At 35.2% G+C, this 19,401-nt stretch overlaps 1 protein-coding gene across 1 annotated transcript; it reads left to right on the top strand.

Moving 5' to 3' along the window:
- Positions 1-12,557: 12,557 nt before the first annotated feature.
- Positions 12,558-13,107, top strand: LOC110730690 (histone H4). Its single transcript, XM_021910509.1, has one exon. The coding sequence runs from the start codon at positions 12,658-12,660 to the stop codon at positions 12,967-12,969; it is 312 nt and encodes a 103-aa protein (XP_021766201.1). The 5' UTR covers positions 12,558-12,657; the 3' UTR covers positions 12,970-13,107.
- Positions 13,108-19,401: the final 6,294 nt, after the last annotated feature.

Here is a 19,401-nt window from a genome sequence, read left to right as displayed (position 1 = left end):
GACTTTCACAAACATATCATCAAATACCCAAATGACTAACAAACGTCAACTCCATTAGTCATTAAGGCTAATTATGCCACATGGCATATTCTAATTGGTTCATTTTATTATTATTTTATTTAACAAAAAAATTAAAAAAAAAAACCAAACCCCAAGCCACTTTCCCCACCAACCACCACCCCCATGGTAGCCCAACCCTTTACCCCCACCCTCATCGGCGACCAACGTCCTCTCGGAGCCGGCGGCCACCCTCCTCTCCCCTTATCCCATGTCATCGTCGCCCCTCTTCTTCCTAGTTTTACCTTCCCCTACCCTAAAACCCTTCCCTCCACTCGAAAAACATCTCTCTCCCCTCCCGTCGCCGCCCAGCCAGCGCCCAAACGCCATCCCCGGCGTCGCCGAAGCTATTTCATCCTTTTCCCTACTATCTCCACCCAATTTCCTCCCTTAAACCCTCATCCCAAAACCCTAAAACCACAAAATCGAAAATTCTAGGGTTCGAACCTTTCGATTTTGGGGTTTCGGGATGGAGGTTTAAGGGGAAGAGGGACAGAGAGAGGGAAACTGTAGTGGGGGAGGATGTACAACACCAACTTTGGGGGAGGGAGCAAGAATGGACAACGTCCGACGTCGGCACTGGAGTAGAGGAAGCAGAAGTGCTCGTACCGAAGGAGTGAGAAAGTATGTACAGGCTTTGGTAGTGTCGGTGATGGTTAGGGATGCTAGGTTGGGGTCACTGGTGGGGGGAAGGACTGACGCTGGTGACGGGATGGCGCTCACCGATCGCTGGTATAAAAAGGAGAGAAAGGGGTACTCCATTTGTTCAATTTGTGTATGCGTAGTATCATGCTAGGAATGTCATGTATGTTACAAGTGATGGATTTGTAGCATGTTTGTTTGCTTATATGCTTGGAATTGATGTTGGTTGATCATGAATTAATTTGCAAGCATGTGAACATGTTATTTGCGGCATGTTACAAGTTGAATATGCATGAATCATAGAAGTATGTTTAATATTCAAGTATCAAGGAAGCATGAAATTAATAAGCTTTGCTTATAAGATTAAAAGAGCTAAAGTTAGAATTATTAAGCATGATTCATGAATTTGTTTCTCACCCATACATTACTAGGGTTGAGTCAAGAAGTTAGTTTATTAATTTATTCCCTCATATAAGTTGAGATTGAGTTAAAGAAGTTTATTAGTGCTTTTATGCACCAAGATACATAGTAACAATGCAAATTTGTGCACAAAACTAGGCAAGAAACCTTTGCTTAATGAAAATAAATAGTATGTGCTCACTAATTAATTCAAAAATGAACTGGAAGTATGTGTTGGTTATTGTTATGTTTGTTCTTGATTGATTAGTTGGAGTCATTTCAAGTTAAATTAGTAAATCACATAAAGTGTATATAAGAGGATACACACCTAAACTCTTGGAACGTATATACCTTGAGTATAAACATATGAGGGAGTTATGGGGTTTTATATTAACCATAGTTTCTACAGGGGTACTGGATGATGTACTTTCTTTTATCATTAATGTGCTAGAATTCTGTCACAAGGTGACATAGTAGGTACCAATTGGGGTAGCTCCCTATATAATTGGAAGCTCAATACTTAAATGGGCTATTTTAAAGAAGGAAACTTATTTAATGCGTAATCCAAAGCTATTATTTAATAATAAACATTGTTAGTTATGAGTCAAAGGTAAGTTGTTTTATGATTTGTATGGCGAGCATGTTTCATTTATTGACGCTAGGATTTTCATGTTAGTGTGGTGCACATGTACTCAACTTTTGTTGATTTGTAATCTTGTGCTTGTATTTTGCTTTCCTTTGAATTGACCCTATGATGACCAATTTATATGGTGAGTAGAGAGGTTGAAATAAAGAGAAAGTGACAGGTACTTGAAATATAAAGATCATAAAGGAAATGAGTGCAGAGAGTTACAAGTTATGCTTTCCTAGTATTATATTTATTTTGAATTGGTGATTTATCGTTCATGGACTAATTAACATTGTTATGATTTATTTTAAGTTGGTTGTAAAAGGACCATGTTTTTATTCATTCCAACTTGTGAACGTTTTATTTTACTTATGTTCAGAGGTTGTGAATTCAAGTTTTTTTTTTTTAAAAAAAAGTTTGTTTTTAGTTTTATCTTCCGCGGTGTGACTTTGAAAATAGCCTTAGCAGTTATCACGATGGCAAGGTATATTTTGGTTATTTCCTAAAATGAGTTTTATTTAGAGTAGAAAGAGTATTTTAAAAGGAGGAAATCTCCAGGGTATTACAAAGTGGTATCTGGGAGTTTTAGTTGGTTTTAGTTACCACTAAAGCCAAGAATGTTTTTTTAGGTACCTATGTTTTACAACTTGGCCAAATGTTTATTTAACTAGTTTTGAAAATATTTTTAAGAGGTCTGAATTTTTTTAAGGACCGAAACTTTTTATAATTTTTTATCTTATTTTCAAAAATAAGGGCCGATTTATTTTAAATTTAATTTATATTATTTCAAACAATTAATTTTCGAAAATAAATTTTGATTTAAAAAAAAAATTATGTGTGTAGATATGCGAAGGAATTAAGGTATGTAATTATGTGTTAATTGTTTTTGGAAGCATGTGGTAAGATTGGGTATGAAAGAAAGGGCATATAGGCTAGAATTGTATGTTTTCCTATGAGCATATCTTATTTATGCAAGGTGTTCAAGCATGTTGTATGATAATATGTATTTAAGTGAAAGCATGTTTATGTAAATTGATACAAAATTGTATGATTGAACACCAAACTTAAATGTTTGCAAGGAATTGTATACTTGAGTTTGAAATAGAATTTTCTTTATTCAGTCATGACCCAAAATACCTTGCAGGATGTTTGAATTACCTAGTAGATTCACTAACATGGGCACGTTAGCAAAGAAAGACTATGGGAATGTTTGGGATTATATTTTCAAAACTAGTTAAATAAACATTTGGCCAAGTTGTAAAACATAGGTACTTAAAAAAGTTCTTGCTTTAGTGGTAATTAAAATCCAACTAAAGCTCCCATATACCACTTTGTAATACCCTGGAAATTTCCTCCTTTCAAAATACTTTTTCTACTCTAAATAAAACTCATTTTAGGAAATAACCAAAATATACCGCCACCATGATAACTGCTAAGGCTATTTTCAAAGTCACACCGCGGAAGATAAAACTAAAAACCAACTTTTTAAAGAAAAAAAAACTTGAATTCACAACCTCAAAACATAAGTAAAATAAAACGTTCACAAGTTGGAATGAATAAAACCATGGCCCTTTTAAAACCAACTTAAAATAAAGCATAACAATGTTAGTCCATGAATGATAAATCACCAATTCAAATAAATATTATACTAAGAAAGAATAACAAGTAACTCTCTGCACTCATTCCCTTTATGCTCTTTATGTTTCAAGTACCTGCCACTTTCTCTTTATTTCAACCTCTCTACTCACCATATAAATAGGTCATCATAGGGTCAATTCAAAGGAAAGCAAAATACAAACACAAGATTACGAATTAGCAACAGCTGAGTACATATGCACCACACTAACATAAAAATCATAGCATCAATAAATGAAACATGCTCGCCATACTAATCACAAGTCAACTTACCTTTGACTCATAACTAACAATGTTTATTATTAAATAATAGCTTTGGATTACGCATTAAACGAGTTTCCTTCCTTAAAATAGCCCATTTAAGTATTGATGAGCTTCCAATTATATAGGGAGCTACCCCAATTGGTACCTACTATGTCACCTTGTGACAGAATTCCAACGCATTAATGATAAAAGAAAGTACATCGTCCAGTACCCCTGTAGAAGCTATGGTTAATATAAAATCCCATAACTCCTCATATGTTTATACTCAAGGTATATACATTCCAAGAGTTTAGATGTGTATCCTCTTATATACACTTTATATGATTTACTAATTTAACTTGAAATGACTCCAACTAATCAATCAAGAACAAACATAACAATAACCAACACATACTTCCAATTCATTTTTGAATTAATTAGTGAGAACATACTATTTATTTCATTAAGGTTTTTTGCCTAATTTTGTGCACAAATTTGCGTTGTTACTACGTACCTTGGTGCACAAATGCACTAATAAACTTCCTTAACTCAACTTAACTTATATGAGTGAATAAATTAATAAACTAACTTCTTGACTCATCTCTAATAATGTATGGGGGGGAAACAAATTCATGAATCATGCTCAATAATTCTAACTTTAGGTCTTTTAATCTTACAGGCAAGGCTTATTAAATTCATGCTTCCTTGATACTTGAATATTAAACATACTTCCATGATTCATACATATTCAACTTGTAACATGCCGTAAATAACATGTTCACATGGTTGCAAATTAATTCATGATCAACCAACATCAATTCCAAGCATATAGTCAAACAAACATGCTACTAATCCATCACTTGTAACATACTTGATATTCCTAGCATGATACTACGCATACACAAATATTCTTATGCGCATAAGTACTCCATAAGTATTTGTTCAATTTGTAGATCGAAAATGAGTAAAAAGAAGTGTGTGGTATATAAAGGAGAGAAAGGGGTACTCCACAAAAAGAAGAGGTTGGGTAGATTTGTTCATTTTATGTAAATGTGGGGTCATTTTGTATAAATGAGAAAAAAAAAATTCGTTTCGTACTAATGAACAAATTGTGCATGCAAATGCGCAGATTTTATGTGAATGAACAAGTATTACAAATCTGTCATTGGTTGTACCTTGCAAGTTATAACTGGTTATATAATTAAAATTACCTTCCGAGTCCACTGTTAGATGACCTTCCTATGACCTCCCTCCTAGGCACCAGAAGCCCTCTAGCCGATAACCAGTCAGCAAAATAAACATTAAATAAATATCACTACAAAAAAATTGTCCATATAGAAACAAAATTTTATTAACGGAATTCAATCCATTTCTAAATTATAGACGGAATTACAAAATCCGTCTCTAAATTTGAGACAGAATTAAAAAAATCCGTTTATAAGTTAGAAACGGAATTGAAAATCTGTCTCTAATTAGAAACAAATTTCTTTCTTCCGTCGCTAAATTAGAATCGATTTTTTTTCCGTTGCTAAATTTAGAGATAGATTTTTTTTCCATTGCTTAATTAGAGACAAATTTTTTTTCCCGTTGCTGATATGAGCGACGGATTTTTAATTTCGTCTCTAAATTATTTTTGAAACGATTTATGTAAAATATTACTTTAGAGACAATTAGAAATGGAAGACATATTTGAAAATATGTTTCTAAACTAGAGACGAAATTTCTTTCACTTATAATCAATTATGTGCGTAGAAGTAAACAAATAATATTTGGTATAGTTGGTAAGAGTTTCACTATGTAACTTAGAGGTCACGAGTTCGACTTTTACCAAGATTCTTGAGATTGGGAATTCAAGGAGTCTTACATGCAAAGTCGAGTCCAGTTGACCTGGGTGAGGTCCTACCGAATAGTAGCTACTTTTAGAGACAAAATATTTTTCCGGATTTTTTTTTCCGCTACTAAATTTAGAGATGGATTTTTTTTCCTCGTTGCTAAATCTAGCGACAATTTTTTTTTCTGTCTCTAAATCTATTTAATGACAAGGTTTTTAATAACGGAGTGATTCTGTCGATATATCCGTAGCTAGCTATGTCCAGCGACGGATTTTAGATAAAGACAAATTTTACCTATCACTAAAAGGCCAAATTATTGTAGTGTATTAGAAAAATTGAGTCGTGGGGATTGAAATTTGATTTGCATGCAAAGTAAAAAGCCTATAATCAATTTGAACTTTTTATGATTAATAAATCTTTCTCTATGTAAAATTGTTGTTAAAAAAAATCTTCCCCATATTGGCTTTGTAATGGTAATATGAAGTATAACTTTTTAGTTGAAAATTTTGGTCATTAATTCAAATTGACCATTACTTAATGAAATTGAAATCTAAATTTCAAAGAACATACTTGCAAAACAATTGTAAATTTCAAAGAACGTACTTGCAAAATTAGAAATTAGAATTCAACTCCAATGGTTTATTTAATACACCATAAAAAAAAAAAAAAAGAGAGAGAGAGAAGTAAAATTCAAAATATGTTTGCATTCGATTACGCGGAAGAGACATTATATTGGTGAGAAAGAAGAAAAGAAATATTAATAGAAAACAAATGCTTGTTGACGAAAAAAAAGCTTAGAAAAATTATTAAAAAAAAACTGATTTTATTATTATTATTATTATTATTATTATTATTATTATTATTATTTTATTTTTTTTATTGAAGAGATGAAACGCATACTAGGAATGTTGTGAAATTAAGATGAATACCATTATTAGGATTGTTGGTAAAAACTGAAGGAGATGAAATCTTTTATATAATTTAAGATATGTTTTCCCAAATTCCTCCAAAATTCTAATCCTGTAATTTTGTGCACTTTTTTTTTTCTTTTTTAATAATAACCTCCAAATAACTTCCTTTCTCCAAATAAAATAAATAATAAAAAAAAAAAAAATTCACTTCTACTATTTTTTTTCTTTCTAACTATATATACATATTATGTATATTCCGTGCGTTAGCACGAAATGCACTCGTCTTTCATTCACAGCACTCCAAATTCTCATTCTTGCAATTCTAACCCTTCTATTTATTTATTTATAATTAAAAAATAATCAATAACCACCCTTTTTACTCATAACTACCCATATCACTCAATTAAAATCTAGCCCTTCTATTTTTTTAAAAAAAAATAACCAATAACCACCCTTTTTTACTCATAACTACCCATATTAACATATCACTCAATTTTTTTTAAAAAGAGACCCAATAACCCCCTTTACAAACATCACTTCTATTTTTAAAAATCTCTGTGTTCCGAAAGCTAGAGGTGGGATGGGATTTCGAGATTTAAAGTGATTTAATCAAGCACTTTTGGCAAAGCAAATTTGGAGACTACAATCGGATGAGTCCACTTTGTTGCATAAAATTCTGAAAGCAAGGGATTATAAGCATACTTCTGTTATAGAGGCTTTACGAGGACACGACCCAAGCTACTCTTGGAGGAGTATATGGGGAGCTAAAGGTTTCTTGCGCGATGGACTATGTTGGAGAGTTGGTAATGGCTCAAGTATACGAGCTTGGAGAGATCCTTGGTTAATTAAAGATGGGCGTCCGTTCTGCCCACCTATCCCCCTGATTGTGATGAAAATATGCTAGTCCGTGACTTGAAGGGTGGGATACAGTAAAGGTGAGGGGTGCTTTTGATTTAGAGGTTGGTAATTTAATACTTGCTACCCCTTTCTCTCATATTGACAGTACAGACTGGATGTTCAATATTGATTTGGTAATAAGGATGGGATTTTCTCCGTTAAATTAGGCTATTGGCGAGCCAGAAATGGGCATGAAAGCAATTATGTATCGAATTGGGATGATGAGATCTAGAAACTGGCTTGGTGTGGAAAGCTTAAGGTCCACCAAAACTTCAACATTTTTTGTGGAATGCTGTTAAGGGCAACTTGGTTGTGAAGGACAAGTTACAACACCTAGGGCTGTACAGAGTGCGGTTTAGACCGTACCAAACCGCAAACCAAACCACTATTATTTTGCGGTTTGGTGCTGTTTAATTTGTGGTTTGAAAATTGCGGTGCGGTTTTTAAATGACCAAACCACGGTTTGCGGTTTGGTGCGGTTTTCAAAATTATTGAAACCAAACCACACCGGAAACCGCACTTTAATGCGGTTTGCAATTTTTATACTATATTTTCATTGAAATTATACAAAAGAACTAAAGCATATGAGCTAATATTTGACTAATAGTTAATTAAAGGTTAATAAAAAGAGTTTAATATTTGAATTATAAACTAATAATTATAAAATAAAATAAAGTTTTTGTTTTAAAAAGAATACGGTTAAACCGCAAACCGCACCGCACCAAACCGCATTTTGCGGTTTGGTGCGGCATTTTGAAAAAATTACAAACCGCACTTTTGTGATTCAAACGGCATCACGATCACCCCTAACAACACTGCCACATTACTACTGGTGCTTCCTGCCAAATGCGTGGTCTAGCGAGGGTAACTATTATTCACTCTATACTAGAGTGTGAGGCAGCCAAAGCAATATGGAGTTGCAGTGATCAGCGCTAATTCCTTGAGGGGACTTCGTTAGACACTTTTGCAGCTTTGTAGGAATGGTTAAATAGGAAGTATAATGCTGGTATTGTTTGCTCTATGTTAACTCTATTGTGGGCCTCATGACGATGTCGAAACATGCTCATTTTTGGGGATGATAAACCTGATTTTGTGATGTTGGCAGCTAGTTTCAATCGATTGGTGCAAGACTATAATTCCTATGTTGTGAAGGTGTTCTAACTTGCTGTTGCTGCTACTACGAGTTCTGTGTTGAGCTCTAATTAGTGGCAGTGTTCGTCTATGGGTTGCTTCAAGATCAATGTTGATGCCCACATTCCTAAGGTTGGCTTGGCGGGGTTAGGTGTAGTATGCAAGGATGCAAATGGCACTATAATATGGGCTGCTGCGAAGAGAGTTGACACGTCTTCCCCTATATGTGTATAGGAGAGGGTGTCAGATATGGAATGCAATTGGCAAGGAGGCTTGGGTATGTCAATATTTGGGTGGAGTTGGATGCTATAAACGTGGTCAATGCAGTGACGAGAGGCTAGAGGTTTCTCTCCAATTAATCTTCTCCATTTTTGATGATATTGTTAAAGATAGAGTTTCCTTTGATTTTTGTACTTTTTCACATGTTAAAAGAAATTGTATCACCGTACCTCATCTAGCGGCTGGATGGAAATAGGTGAAAATGTGGAACTCGTACGATTTTCTCCATTCCCTCAAAGTATTACTACTTTGGCGGAGTTGGACATTATTTAAATAAAATGCTCTATCTTTGTCTTTCAAAAAAAAAATTTCACTTCTATTTTTTTCTTAAACATACATACTATACATATATCCCGTGCATGAGCACGGATACACTTTAGTGAACAATAAAAAGAAAGAAATGGATGACAAAAATAAAAAGGCTAAAGAAACACTTCAGTTAAATCAAAAGGGTATTTTCCAAAAAAAAAGGACAGAATTAGAGCATGTGACATGTTAATTTTCCTGTCATCAAATACTAAAGTGTACCCGTGCTAATGTACGGGATATATTATTCGCGAAAGAAAAGCTATCTAGAGCCCTATAGAATGAAGAAAGGCCTACCTGACCTCAGAGAGAATAGAATGAGTAGCCAACATGATTTAAAGAGAAAGGTTGGTAGTTATTAGTCCCTTGAAATAATTTTTTTTTTAAAAAAAGAAAAATAGTGGAATATGTAGTTATTATTGATTTTTTTAAAAAAAAATTTAGAATTTGTGTATCTATAGTACTCCGTAATATATAAAGAGAAAGTGCATTTTGAGTGATAAATTTCACTATCCAAAAATTGCTCTTCTAAATTTACAAAATTACCTCTCCTATTCCCAATTAAAAATCAAAACTTCAATTTTTTTTAATAAAAAATTGCTCTATCATTGGTTAAAAAAAAAGAAAAAAGAAAAGAAAAAAAAAAACTGGTATATTCCACGTTAAACAAAAAAAATGCTCTATTCATTTCCAAAAAAAAAAAAATGCTATATATTTTTATACTGTACACGCGTAATGCGTGTCTCTTAGCTTGTTGGAGTAGAGTGGTGAGAAATTGGAAAAAAAAAACCAATTTAAATTATACTTCGTACAAGTGTAATACTAGTAAACTACTCGTAGTAGTCCGTACTTCCTCCGTTTTTTAATAGTTGCAACACATCCTTTTTCACGTTATTTAAAAAATGTGGGTTCACATGTTAAAATACACTTTAAAAAGGGTTGAGTGGCTGTTAGAAGTGTAATTTAGTGGGTCATGTCACTCATGTGCTTTAAAATAAAACTTTTGCCCAAAATAACTTTCCATTTATAGTGTGTTGCAAGTATTGTGACAATTTTATTTTAGGAAAGTGTTGCAAATATTAAAAAACGGAATAAGTATACATTACTCCCTCCGTTTTTTAAATACTTGCTTCATTTCCTTATTTGAAAAGTATTTATAATATTAATGGAAAAATTGATTCTAATAATCCCACCTTTGGTTGGTTCGCTGATAATAATCCCACCTATTGATTATTAATTAATAATCCCACCTTTGGGGGTCATATTCTTCTAATGGTCCCTAACCTGTTGCCTGTTGGTAATCGGTTAGATAGGTTAACATGACACATGTCCTTTTGTGATTCGTCCAAATATATAATTTTTATTTATAAAAAAAATTAAATTTTAAAACTTAATTCCCCTTTCCTTTCTTTCCCATGTATTATCCTCCATTAATCCCGGTGAAACCTTAAAAAAAAAAACCCAAACTGGCAAACTCAGCCACCTCCTCCACTAAAATCGGGCACCTACGCGTAAAACCCGACCCACGAACCCCCCCCCCCCCCTCATTGACCCACCCACAAAAGCCCCACCAACGTTAACGTCCGACCACCCCCACCCACGTAAACGACCGACCACCTCCACCCACAAACCAACCTCCCCTACCTACGAAAAACATTACCTAAGATCGACCAGCTACCCACGAAAGACGAAACTCCTACCCAAGATCGACCAGCCACCCAGCCCACAAAACCCTCACCCCCCCCCCCCCCCCCCCGAAATCCCTTCCCCCGCAAAATTGACTTTACTACTTGACACCTGACGACCGACGCCTACTAGGCTACAAGTAATGAATTTCCTTGAGAAATAAGTACACTGCTACCATTCTTGTAGGAAGAGAGAGAAATTAATCTGGGATGGGAAAGGGAGGGGAGGAGAGAGAATTGGGGCTAATTGACTATGGAGATGAGGGAGAATAGAGAGGAAAAAAAAATACCTATTCTTCAAGTTAAAGGTCACTAAGGACCATTAAAAGAAGATAACCCCTAAAGGTGGGATTATTAGATAATATTTCAATTTCTCTGTTTTCTTTTAGATGCAACACACACTTTTTCACGGTATTTAAGAAATGTGGGGTTCACATGATATAATACACTTTAAAATGGGATGAGTGGTTGTTAGGAGTGTAATTTAGTGGGTCATGTGCTTTAAATAAGGGAAATAATATAGTTTTTCCCTAAATTTACTTTCCTTTTATAGTGTATTGCAAGTATTGTGACATTTTCATTTTGAGAAGTGTTGCAAGTAAAAGAAAACAGAGGAAGTAATTATTAGGTGGAATTATTATTTGTAAACCGGTTAAAGGTGGGATTATTAGAATTAATTTTTCCATAATTAATTCATTTCTCTCAACTAGTGGACCCAACATAGATCATACTCCCTCCGTTTTTTTTATTTGCATCACTTTCCTTTTAAGGGTGTTTTTTTTACTTGTATCACTTCTATATAGAGTAACTTTATACTATATTTTATTATTTCTCTCTCTTACTTTAAACGCCCCTCAAATTAATTTATCATTTTTTTCTCTCATGGTCCCCACTACTCTCTTACATAATTTCAGTTTCATGATCCCCACATTACTTTTACCATAATAAATTATTCATCCACTCATATTATGAATTCATTCTCCTAAAACTCCGTGTATTTGCAAGTGATGCAAATAAAAAAAAACGGAGGGAGTAATGTAATAATTTCATATTCTCTCCACTACTTTTGCTTTTTACAATTTTTTATTTATCTACCAACTTCATTACCTCTATATTTTATTACTCCCTTCGTCCCTAAATTACATTCTTGTTTGGAAATTTACACGGGAATTAAGGAGGAAAGAATAAGACAAATAACAATAATTAGATAATGCAATGGGAAGTAAAAAACATTAAATAATGTATTTGAGTAAAACAAAGATAGATTAGTGATTACTCATGATATGTCATCAATTCTTTGCAAAAAAAAAAGGATCAATCACATGCTCCTAATTGAAATTTTTTAACCAATCATATTCATTGTAATTTGGCACAAGGATTCTGAAAAATTAATGGCTGAAACAATACATTAGCCAACCAAACATTAAAAGTGGAATGTATTAAACATTAAAAGTGGAATGTAAATACATTAATTATACATTAAAAGTACAACTGAAAAAGAGAGTATATTTGAGATATTTAGAAAAAAAAAATACTAAAATTAGAAAGTTGGAATACCCAAAATAAAAGGAAGGAATGTAATTTAAGGACGAAGGGAGTACTTTTTTTCCAATTTTTCCTAAAACTCCGTGTATTGAAAAATGAAGCAAGTATTAAAAACCGAGGGAGTAGCATAGATAGATTAGTACGGAGTACTCCGCAATGAAAGACCAGCGCTAACACGAAAAATTTGAAAGTAAAACTTCAATCCAACACACAAAACATCATCTTTTCCCAACCATCGATTAAAACCAATCAACGGTCACATTCTCACTACACCAACACACACGGATCCCCATTTTCATCCGTCCGATTAAAACTCAAATCAACCCCACAAATAAACTCCCCCCCATTTTCCTCCCTCCCTATAAAAACCCCACCACATTCCCTCATTTAACCACTATCAATTCCCACCATTTTCTCTGTCCTCTCAAACCCTCAATCTTCATCTTCAACCTTCTCAAACTTCAACAATGTCGGGCCGAGGAAAGGGAGGCAAAGGGTTAGGAAAGGGCGGTGCAAAGCGTCACAGAAAGGTGCTTCGCGACAACATTCAGGGTATCACAAAGCCTGCCATTCGTCGATTGGCTCGAAGAGGTGGTGTGAAGCGTATTAGTGGTCTTATTTATGAGGAAACTCGTGGTGTTCTTAAGATCTTTCTAGAGAATGTGATTCGTGATGCTGTTACTTACACTGAGCATGCCAGGAGGAAGACTGTTACTGCTATGGATGTTGTTTATGCTCTTAAGAGGCAGGGTCGTACTCTCTACGGTTTCGGCGGTTAGGGTTAGGGTTTATGTTTTAGTTTGATTGATAAGAGTATTGAATGTTTATGTAAATTTCTGATGTTGTGTTTTCATTTTGATGGAGAAATGAATGAAATAGTGATTTCCTCTGAATTTGAAATTGAGTTTTGCAATGTTTATGTTTTTGTTTTGTGTATCTTTGCTATAATTTGGAAATATTTAGTTCTGGTTACTTGTTGATTATATACTGCTAAAATTGGCTAAAGGGGTTACTGATTAATCTGATTATGCTTTTCAAATCTATAATTTGCAATGTTGATTCAAGAGATTAATGAATATACTAAGGTTGAAGTTTTTTGTAATCAAGTTAACTAGATATACTCAATTTGGTTCTCCATTGGTACATTTAATTGCGATTGTGGGATATATTGGTTTATTTGGCTATTGCTGTTTTTGACGTTTCTGCGTTGTACTATTTGGATACTGTGATAGAATTTGAATTGAATTTTTTTTGTTGTTACTTCGACCATGATTGCAAGCATTGTTGGCTAAGATCCAAAATAACCCATGTCTCCATGACTCGAAGTTCTGATGATAATTTTGTTGAGGATGAAATGATGTCTTCCTCATACTTGAGGAAGGTTTATTTTGGGCCTATTTTGAGTACTTGCTTGCATTGGTTCAATTAAGATTCTGTGGGAGGGAGATGATAGCCCAAGTGAGAAAGGTTATCCTGTCAAATTTTGATGATGTATAGTGCTTCAACTGCTACTGATGCATGGTACAGGAAAGCCCCTTCTGCTTACAAATTTGGAGAGAAATAGTCACATCTGCAGAAGCTAAAATGTTTTTTAGCAGCCATGTCAATCTGTGTTGTGGTTTTTGTTATTATGGTGCTCGTTGAAAGGCGAAAAGGGCCTCTGGTTCAGACCAAAATCATGTATGTAAAGGCTTTTCCATATGAGGGAATGCAAATAGTTGCTGGGTTGGTCTGAGAGTGGTTATTAGAAAGAAAAGTTGCTGTGGGTACAGCATGTGTGCATCTTAAGCGAGCAGGAGCCACAAAACTCTTTGCTATGCTGGCATTGATGCATCCATTTTCTTTGTAACTTGGTTGCAATTCACAGCTATATTGGTTTACTTGATGCTATGATGGAGTTTCAGGGTATTGTGAGTTTGGTAGATTGGTAGCTATCTTTCCTGGATTGCCGACTTATTTGGCTATGTAATCCTTAAAATTTTGAACTCCATATATCCTTGCAATGTTGACGAGTGATTCACATTACTAGTGTAGTAGTGGGTGCTGCCTCAGGCCCTCAGCTGTGCAATTCTGATACTTGGAAAGGAAATCTTGTTTTTGTTTATTGAAAGTACATGGTCACTATAATGGTCACTATAAATGGTCATTCTTTATACTTGCAAGCTTTGTGTTTGGTCTTCTTTTCTTGCCATAAATCGAGGCTTGAGTGGAGTATTGTGGAATAGCATAAAGCTGCTCAAATGCTTGATTATAGCAGCCTCGTAATCTTTTTGGTATGCTACTATGCTCTCAATCTTTGTTACAAAACATCAGACAGGCGGACAAAGAGCTATGGTTTTGTACCTGTGTTTTTGATTATGCTGCTCAATCCTTTTTTACGTTACATTTTGTTCGGATATAGAGCAATGGTTTTATACCCTATTCTGCATTCTTGATGGCTACTATGAGGAAAGGCAGCAGCAGCGGAATCTGAAGACCAGTAGCATCAGCAGTGCCTGCAGCCCAGGGTCCGAAGCAACGGTTACTTGCATCCCAATTGAAATTGGTAGTTATTGCATACATGTTCGTGCAACTGACTAACTGAGGTTCTCACCATCTTTTACTACTGAGTCCTAGGTTGAGTCCAATTAAAAAAATTCCGAAACCATTTCAATATGTATGGTGTTTTTTTTCATTTTTTGTGCTTCTACACTGACCCTACATGGAATAAACCTCTGGTGCGTTTTCAAACCACTCCAATAAGCTTGTGACCCTGTCGTTCAAATAGGGGAGGGGGGTTCAAGTGTAAAAACTTGAAACAGAAGACATCATTCAATTATTTTTGTGCTTCTACACTAATCATTCAATGTTGAACTCTCGTACCCTACTAAGAGATTGGAATGAGAAGTCCAAGCTTAAGGGTTACGTAGCTTATAATGAGATAATAAGACGGAAGCACTAAAACGCTGTATATAAGGAACTAAAGAAGATAGTCTAAGTTATTAATGTACAGAGTATACTGCTAAATATACTCATCCATATCAGTAGAGTGAATAAGTGCTTTGTAACTGCTAAAAATCTTTGCATTTCTTTGGACAATAGATTTACAAACAAATTGTACAAAAACCGTGCTGTATATGTTGTCATTATAACCTTTTTAATAGCTATCTGCAATACCTCATTAACACTTTAAAGCATGCTATATATATATATGCCTATTGCACTACTCTGAACCAAACCGTGTTAGCAAAACTGATGTTGAAGAACATATGCTCTACACATTTATCCGTGGCGTGTTAGAAGACAAGCAACATCTAGCATCACACTTGATCCCCGACCTCATTTCCTCAGGCTATTTTCGGTAGTAATTTGTTCAAAATACACATGTAAATAATGCAACTCCTAGGGATTATTACATCATTACAGATTACTCTTCTCCATCCCACTTTCTCATAATCACCTTTAATGTATTGAGAAAATCCCTTTACTTAGGATTTCATCCCGATTTGTACTCTGAACTAGCATGTCTTTAGTTCCCTAAACTTTCTTCACCATCCTTGATGCTTGATTAGGAAAAAGGAACAGTTTAGGCGTAGCTTCTATTCACATAGTTATTGTGAAACCTTTTGACCGGCAATTTTTATTTCTTAATTGCGAGATAAAGCCTGTAAAAGCTTAACCAAGCAATTACATTCCAAGCATGAATATCTTTTAACATTCCAACCACCTGCTACTCTAGGTTTACAGGAAGAAAACCAAGCAACAAGGATTTTTCGTCGAAGATGCAGTATATCCATTCTGCAAATATATCTTGCAAACTCTTTCTATCTACATAGTATGTATAACCTTCTTAGGGATAAAGAAAATCTGGCTCCTGTATGTATGCAGGCTGAACAAAGCATTTGTGAGTTTGTGACTGTAGGCACGAAAAATTTATATAAGTGCCACATCGGATATTATATGGGTCAAAAGTCAATTTGTTGACTTAATGGTTTGACTATTTATTTAAAATTAATTATTTTGGGTGAAATAATATAAATTAGCCCATTTTAATTATTTTGATTAAATTGTTCATTTAATAGTAAAAGCCTATTTAAATGGGTTAAGCTACATAAATGAGTCAAGATTACCAAGTCAAAAGCCCAACTTCATTGTACATTAAACCCTAACCCTAGGGTGTCTCACTCTATAAATAGAGACTCTCTAATTCATTTGAAGAGAGAAAAAAACCTAGAGAGAGAAAAACAGAGAGAGGAAACCTGAGAAAACAGAGAGAATCAAAATAAAGAGAAAACCTGTCATAAAATACTCTAAACCTCTCCAGAGAAAACCTCTCCAGAGAAAACCTCTCAAAACCTAGAAGAAGAACAACAAGCATTCGACGTGCCGTTCTACTCTAGAAGATTACTCGTGGAAGAGATCAAGCCTCGACGGCCCTCAACACGAAGGAAAGAAGAACATCAAATCATCAAGAACTCCGGTTAAACCTCTACATCAAATCTTCATTGATCGAGATCAAGCCTCGTCGGCCCTCAATCAACAACCCAAGTCAAAGGTCTACATCAGATATCTTCGATAGAGATCAAGCCTCGTCGGCCCTCAATCAAGAGTCAACTGAGCCCGTGAAACAAGTTAAAGATAAAGTGGAGATCGAATCAGAGGAGAAAATTAGAGATTGTACCCCAAAATTATCAGATTAATAAAATTAACACTTTGTTGCATTAGTTTTGAATCTATCTTTTACAGATTTAAAATTTGTGTTTACAAATTTGGCACTCTCGGTGGGACAATTTCTACCTCTCATCTCTTTCTCCACAAATCAAATGACGAAGCACGTAGAAGAAATGATGACAAAGAGCGATGCACTAGACGATGTCGTTAATGTCATGGCAATTGAAGCAAACACCATCAAGGAGGAGTTAGCAAATATGAAACTACTTCTTGAGAAGCTCATCAAGGACAATGAAGAAAAGGGGGCACAAATTAAACTCCAAAGCGAACAAATTTCTGCGCTCGAAAGAAGACTCGAGAAGCGCCCAATTGAAGAAATTGAAGGTGATAGTAGCGGGTCAGAACTTAGCTCGAAGACGAAGCAAAGTTCAAAAAATGAAAGGCCCCATGGTGATTCATTCAGCTTCCAAGCAATCCATGAGATGATAGCTAATGCTATTAAACAACAGCTCGACAGAGACGTCAACAAAGATAGTCGCTACAGCAAGCCTTGCACAAAGAGAATTGATAAGATAAGAATGCCAAGCGGCTATCAACCTCCGAAATTTCAGCAGTTCGATGGCACAGGCAACCCCAAGCAACATATTGCGCACTTCATAGAGACCTGCAATAATGCTGGGACCTCTGGAGATTTGCTCGTAAAGCAATTTGTTCGCTCTCTCAATACTGTTGCTTTCGATTGGTACACAGATCTACCTCGAAAATCCATCGACAGTTGGGAGCAAATGGAGGAAATGTTCCTCGATCGTTTCTTCAGCACTCGGCGCGTTGTCAGCATGACTGAGTTGACACAAACCAACCAGTTGGAAGATGAACCAGTCGTTGACTACATTAATCGATGGTGAGAATTAAGCCTTCAATGCAAAGATCATTTGTCCGAAACTTCGGCAGTCGAGATGTGCATCCAAGGCATGAATCGGGATCTTGCTTACATTTTGCAAGGCATCAAGCCCAAAACATTCCAAGACTTGGCGACTCGAGCTCATGAGATGGAGTTTACGATAGCCAATCGTGAAGACAGATCTGATTAAATGGTCATCAACATCCAAAGGGGGCAAAGATGAAAAAGCGGTCCTCAAAGCTCCTAAGCAAGAGTCTAAACTGCATAACAAAAAAAAAAACATACACACACACACACACACACACACACACAAATTGAACTACGTCCGGCTTGATCCAAAAAGTAAATTGGAATTACTTATTGGTACGTAGGCATTTGGGATATAGAAAAATTTATTCAAGGGCAGCCGTGAAAAAAAATAAAATTAAAACTGCACGATGGGGGGCAAGTTTCAATTTGTTCACACAAAGTCGAATGATGTCATTTGAAGATTGGAGAAAGCTTTCAAGCACCAATACTTCACCAAATTTATTGGAAGATCCAGAGAAAGCTGCAAGCACTGGAGATTCGTAAATTGTCGAACATGGACATTGATTGGAGAAAGCTTCCAAGCACCAATAATGGTCCACCAAAGTTATTGAGATCCGGAGAAAGCTTCCAAGCACATGAGATTAACTCAAAACATTAAATACGAAGATTGGAGAAAGCTGTCTAGAACCAACGCTTCACCGACAAATGTTGCAGATCTAAAATAGGAAAAAAAGCACTTAAAAACTTTGAGGTAGCCTCCCAGCTAAGCACGAATGGCCACCATTCTTGAGATTCGAAGAAAGCACTACACCACCGAGTCGGGTAAACAAACTCCATCAATTTGACATTGATAATGAAATAGACTTCCAGCAAGCTTATCGTTTTGAGATCGATTTGGAGAAAGCTTCAAGCACCAAATCACTATTGTTGATAGCAACACTCATAGAAGGGAGACCAAAAAAGTTTCCTGTTGTCATCTCTACTTCTCGGCGATATGGCCTTCTACTCATGTAGTTGAACCTCTTCTTCATCAACATCAACAAGACAATGTTTTGAAAGCAAACTCATCTTACAGTTGACATGGTTGCTTCGAGTAAAAAGACGATCAAGTTGTTCAAGATCTTGATTGTTGAAAAAAAAAGGAAAAACAAAAAAAAAAGTCACGTTGATCATGATGGTATCATGGATTCATGATCATTCATGATTATCATTTTCAATATAAAAAAAAAACAAAAAATTAAAAAAAAAAATTAAAAAAAAAAATTAAAATAAAGGAAAGTAAAGTCACGTGTGGATGTCATTAGATCATGATATAATCATATAATCATGATCATCATATTTTCCAAAAAAAAAAAGAAAAAAAAAGGGCAGAAGCAAAGTAGCAGCCACAAACTACTTGGAGCAGCCTAAATCAATCACTTGATCGGATGAGCAAATGTGGTCCGATTTGGATGAAATTTTGTCACATTGTTGAGAACACTCAAAGCTACAATTTGTACGGTGTAATCGTGAAAATGCTCTCTGGTTAGTCGAGAATAAGGGCTGGACGGAAGCTTCATCTTGGAGTTGTTATGTGCGTGCATGGCGTTGCGAGGCTAAGAACGTCACTCCAATGTGTCGATGTCGGAAA

Source organism: Chenopodium quinoa, unplaced genomic scaffold (genome assembly GCF_001683475.1).
Source record: "Chenopodium quinoa cultivar QQ74 unplaced genomic scaffold, ASM168347v1, whole genome shotgun sequence".
NCBI lineage: Eukaryota > Viridiplantae > Streptophyta > Magnoliopsida > Caryophyllales > Amaranthaceae > Chenopodium > Chenopodium quinoa.
Note: the sequence above shows the minus strand (reverse complement) of the source record. Positions and strands in the feature narration are given on the sequence as shown.

Coding starts and splice junctions, on each gene's coding strand:
- LOC110730690 (XM_021910509.1), top strand. CDS start 12,658: ATGTCGGGCCGAGGAAAGGGAGGCAAAGGGTTAGGAAAGGGCGGTGCA.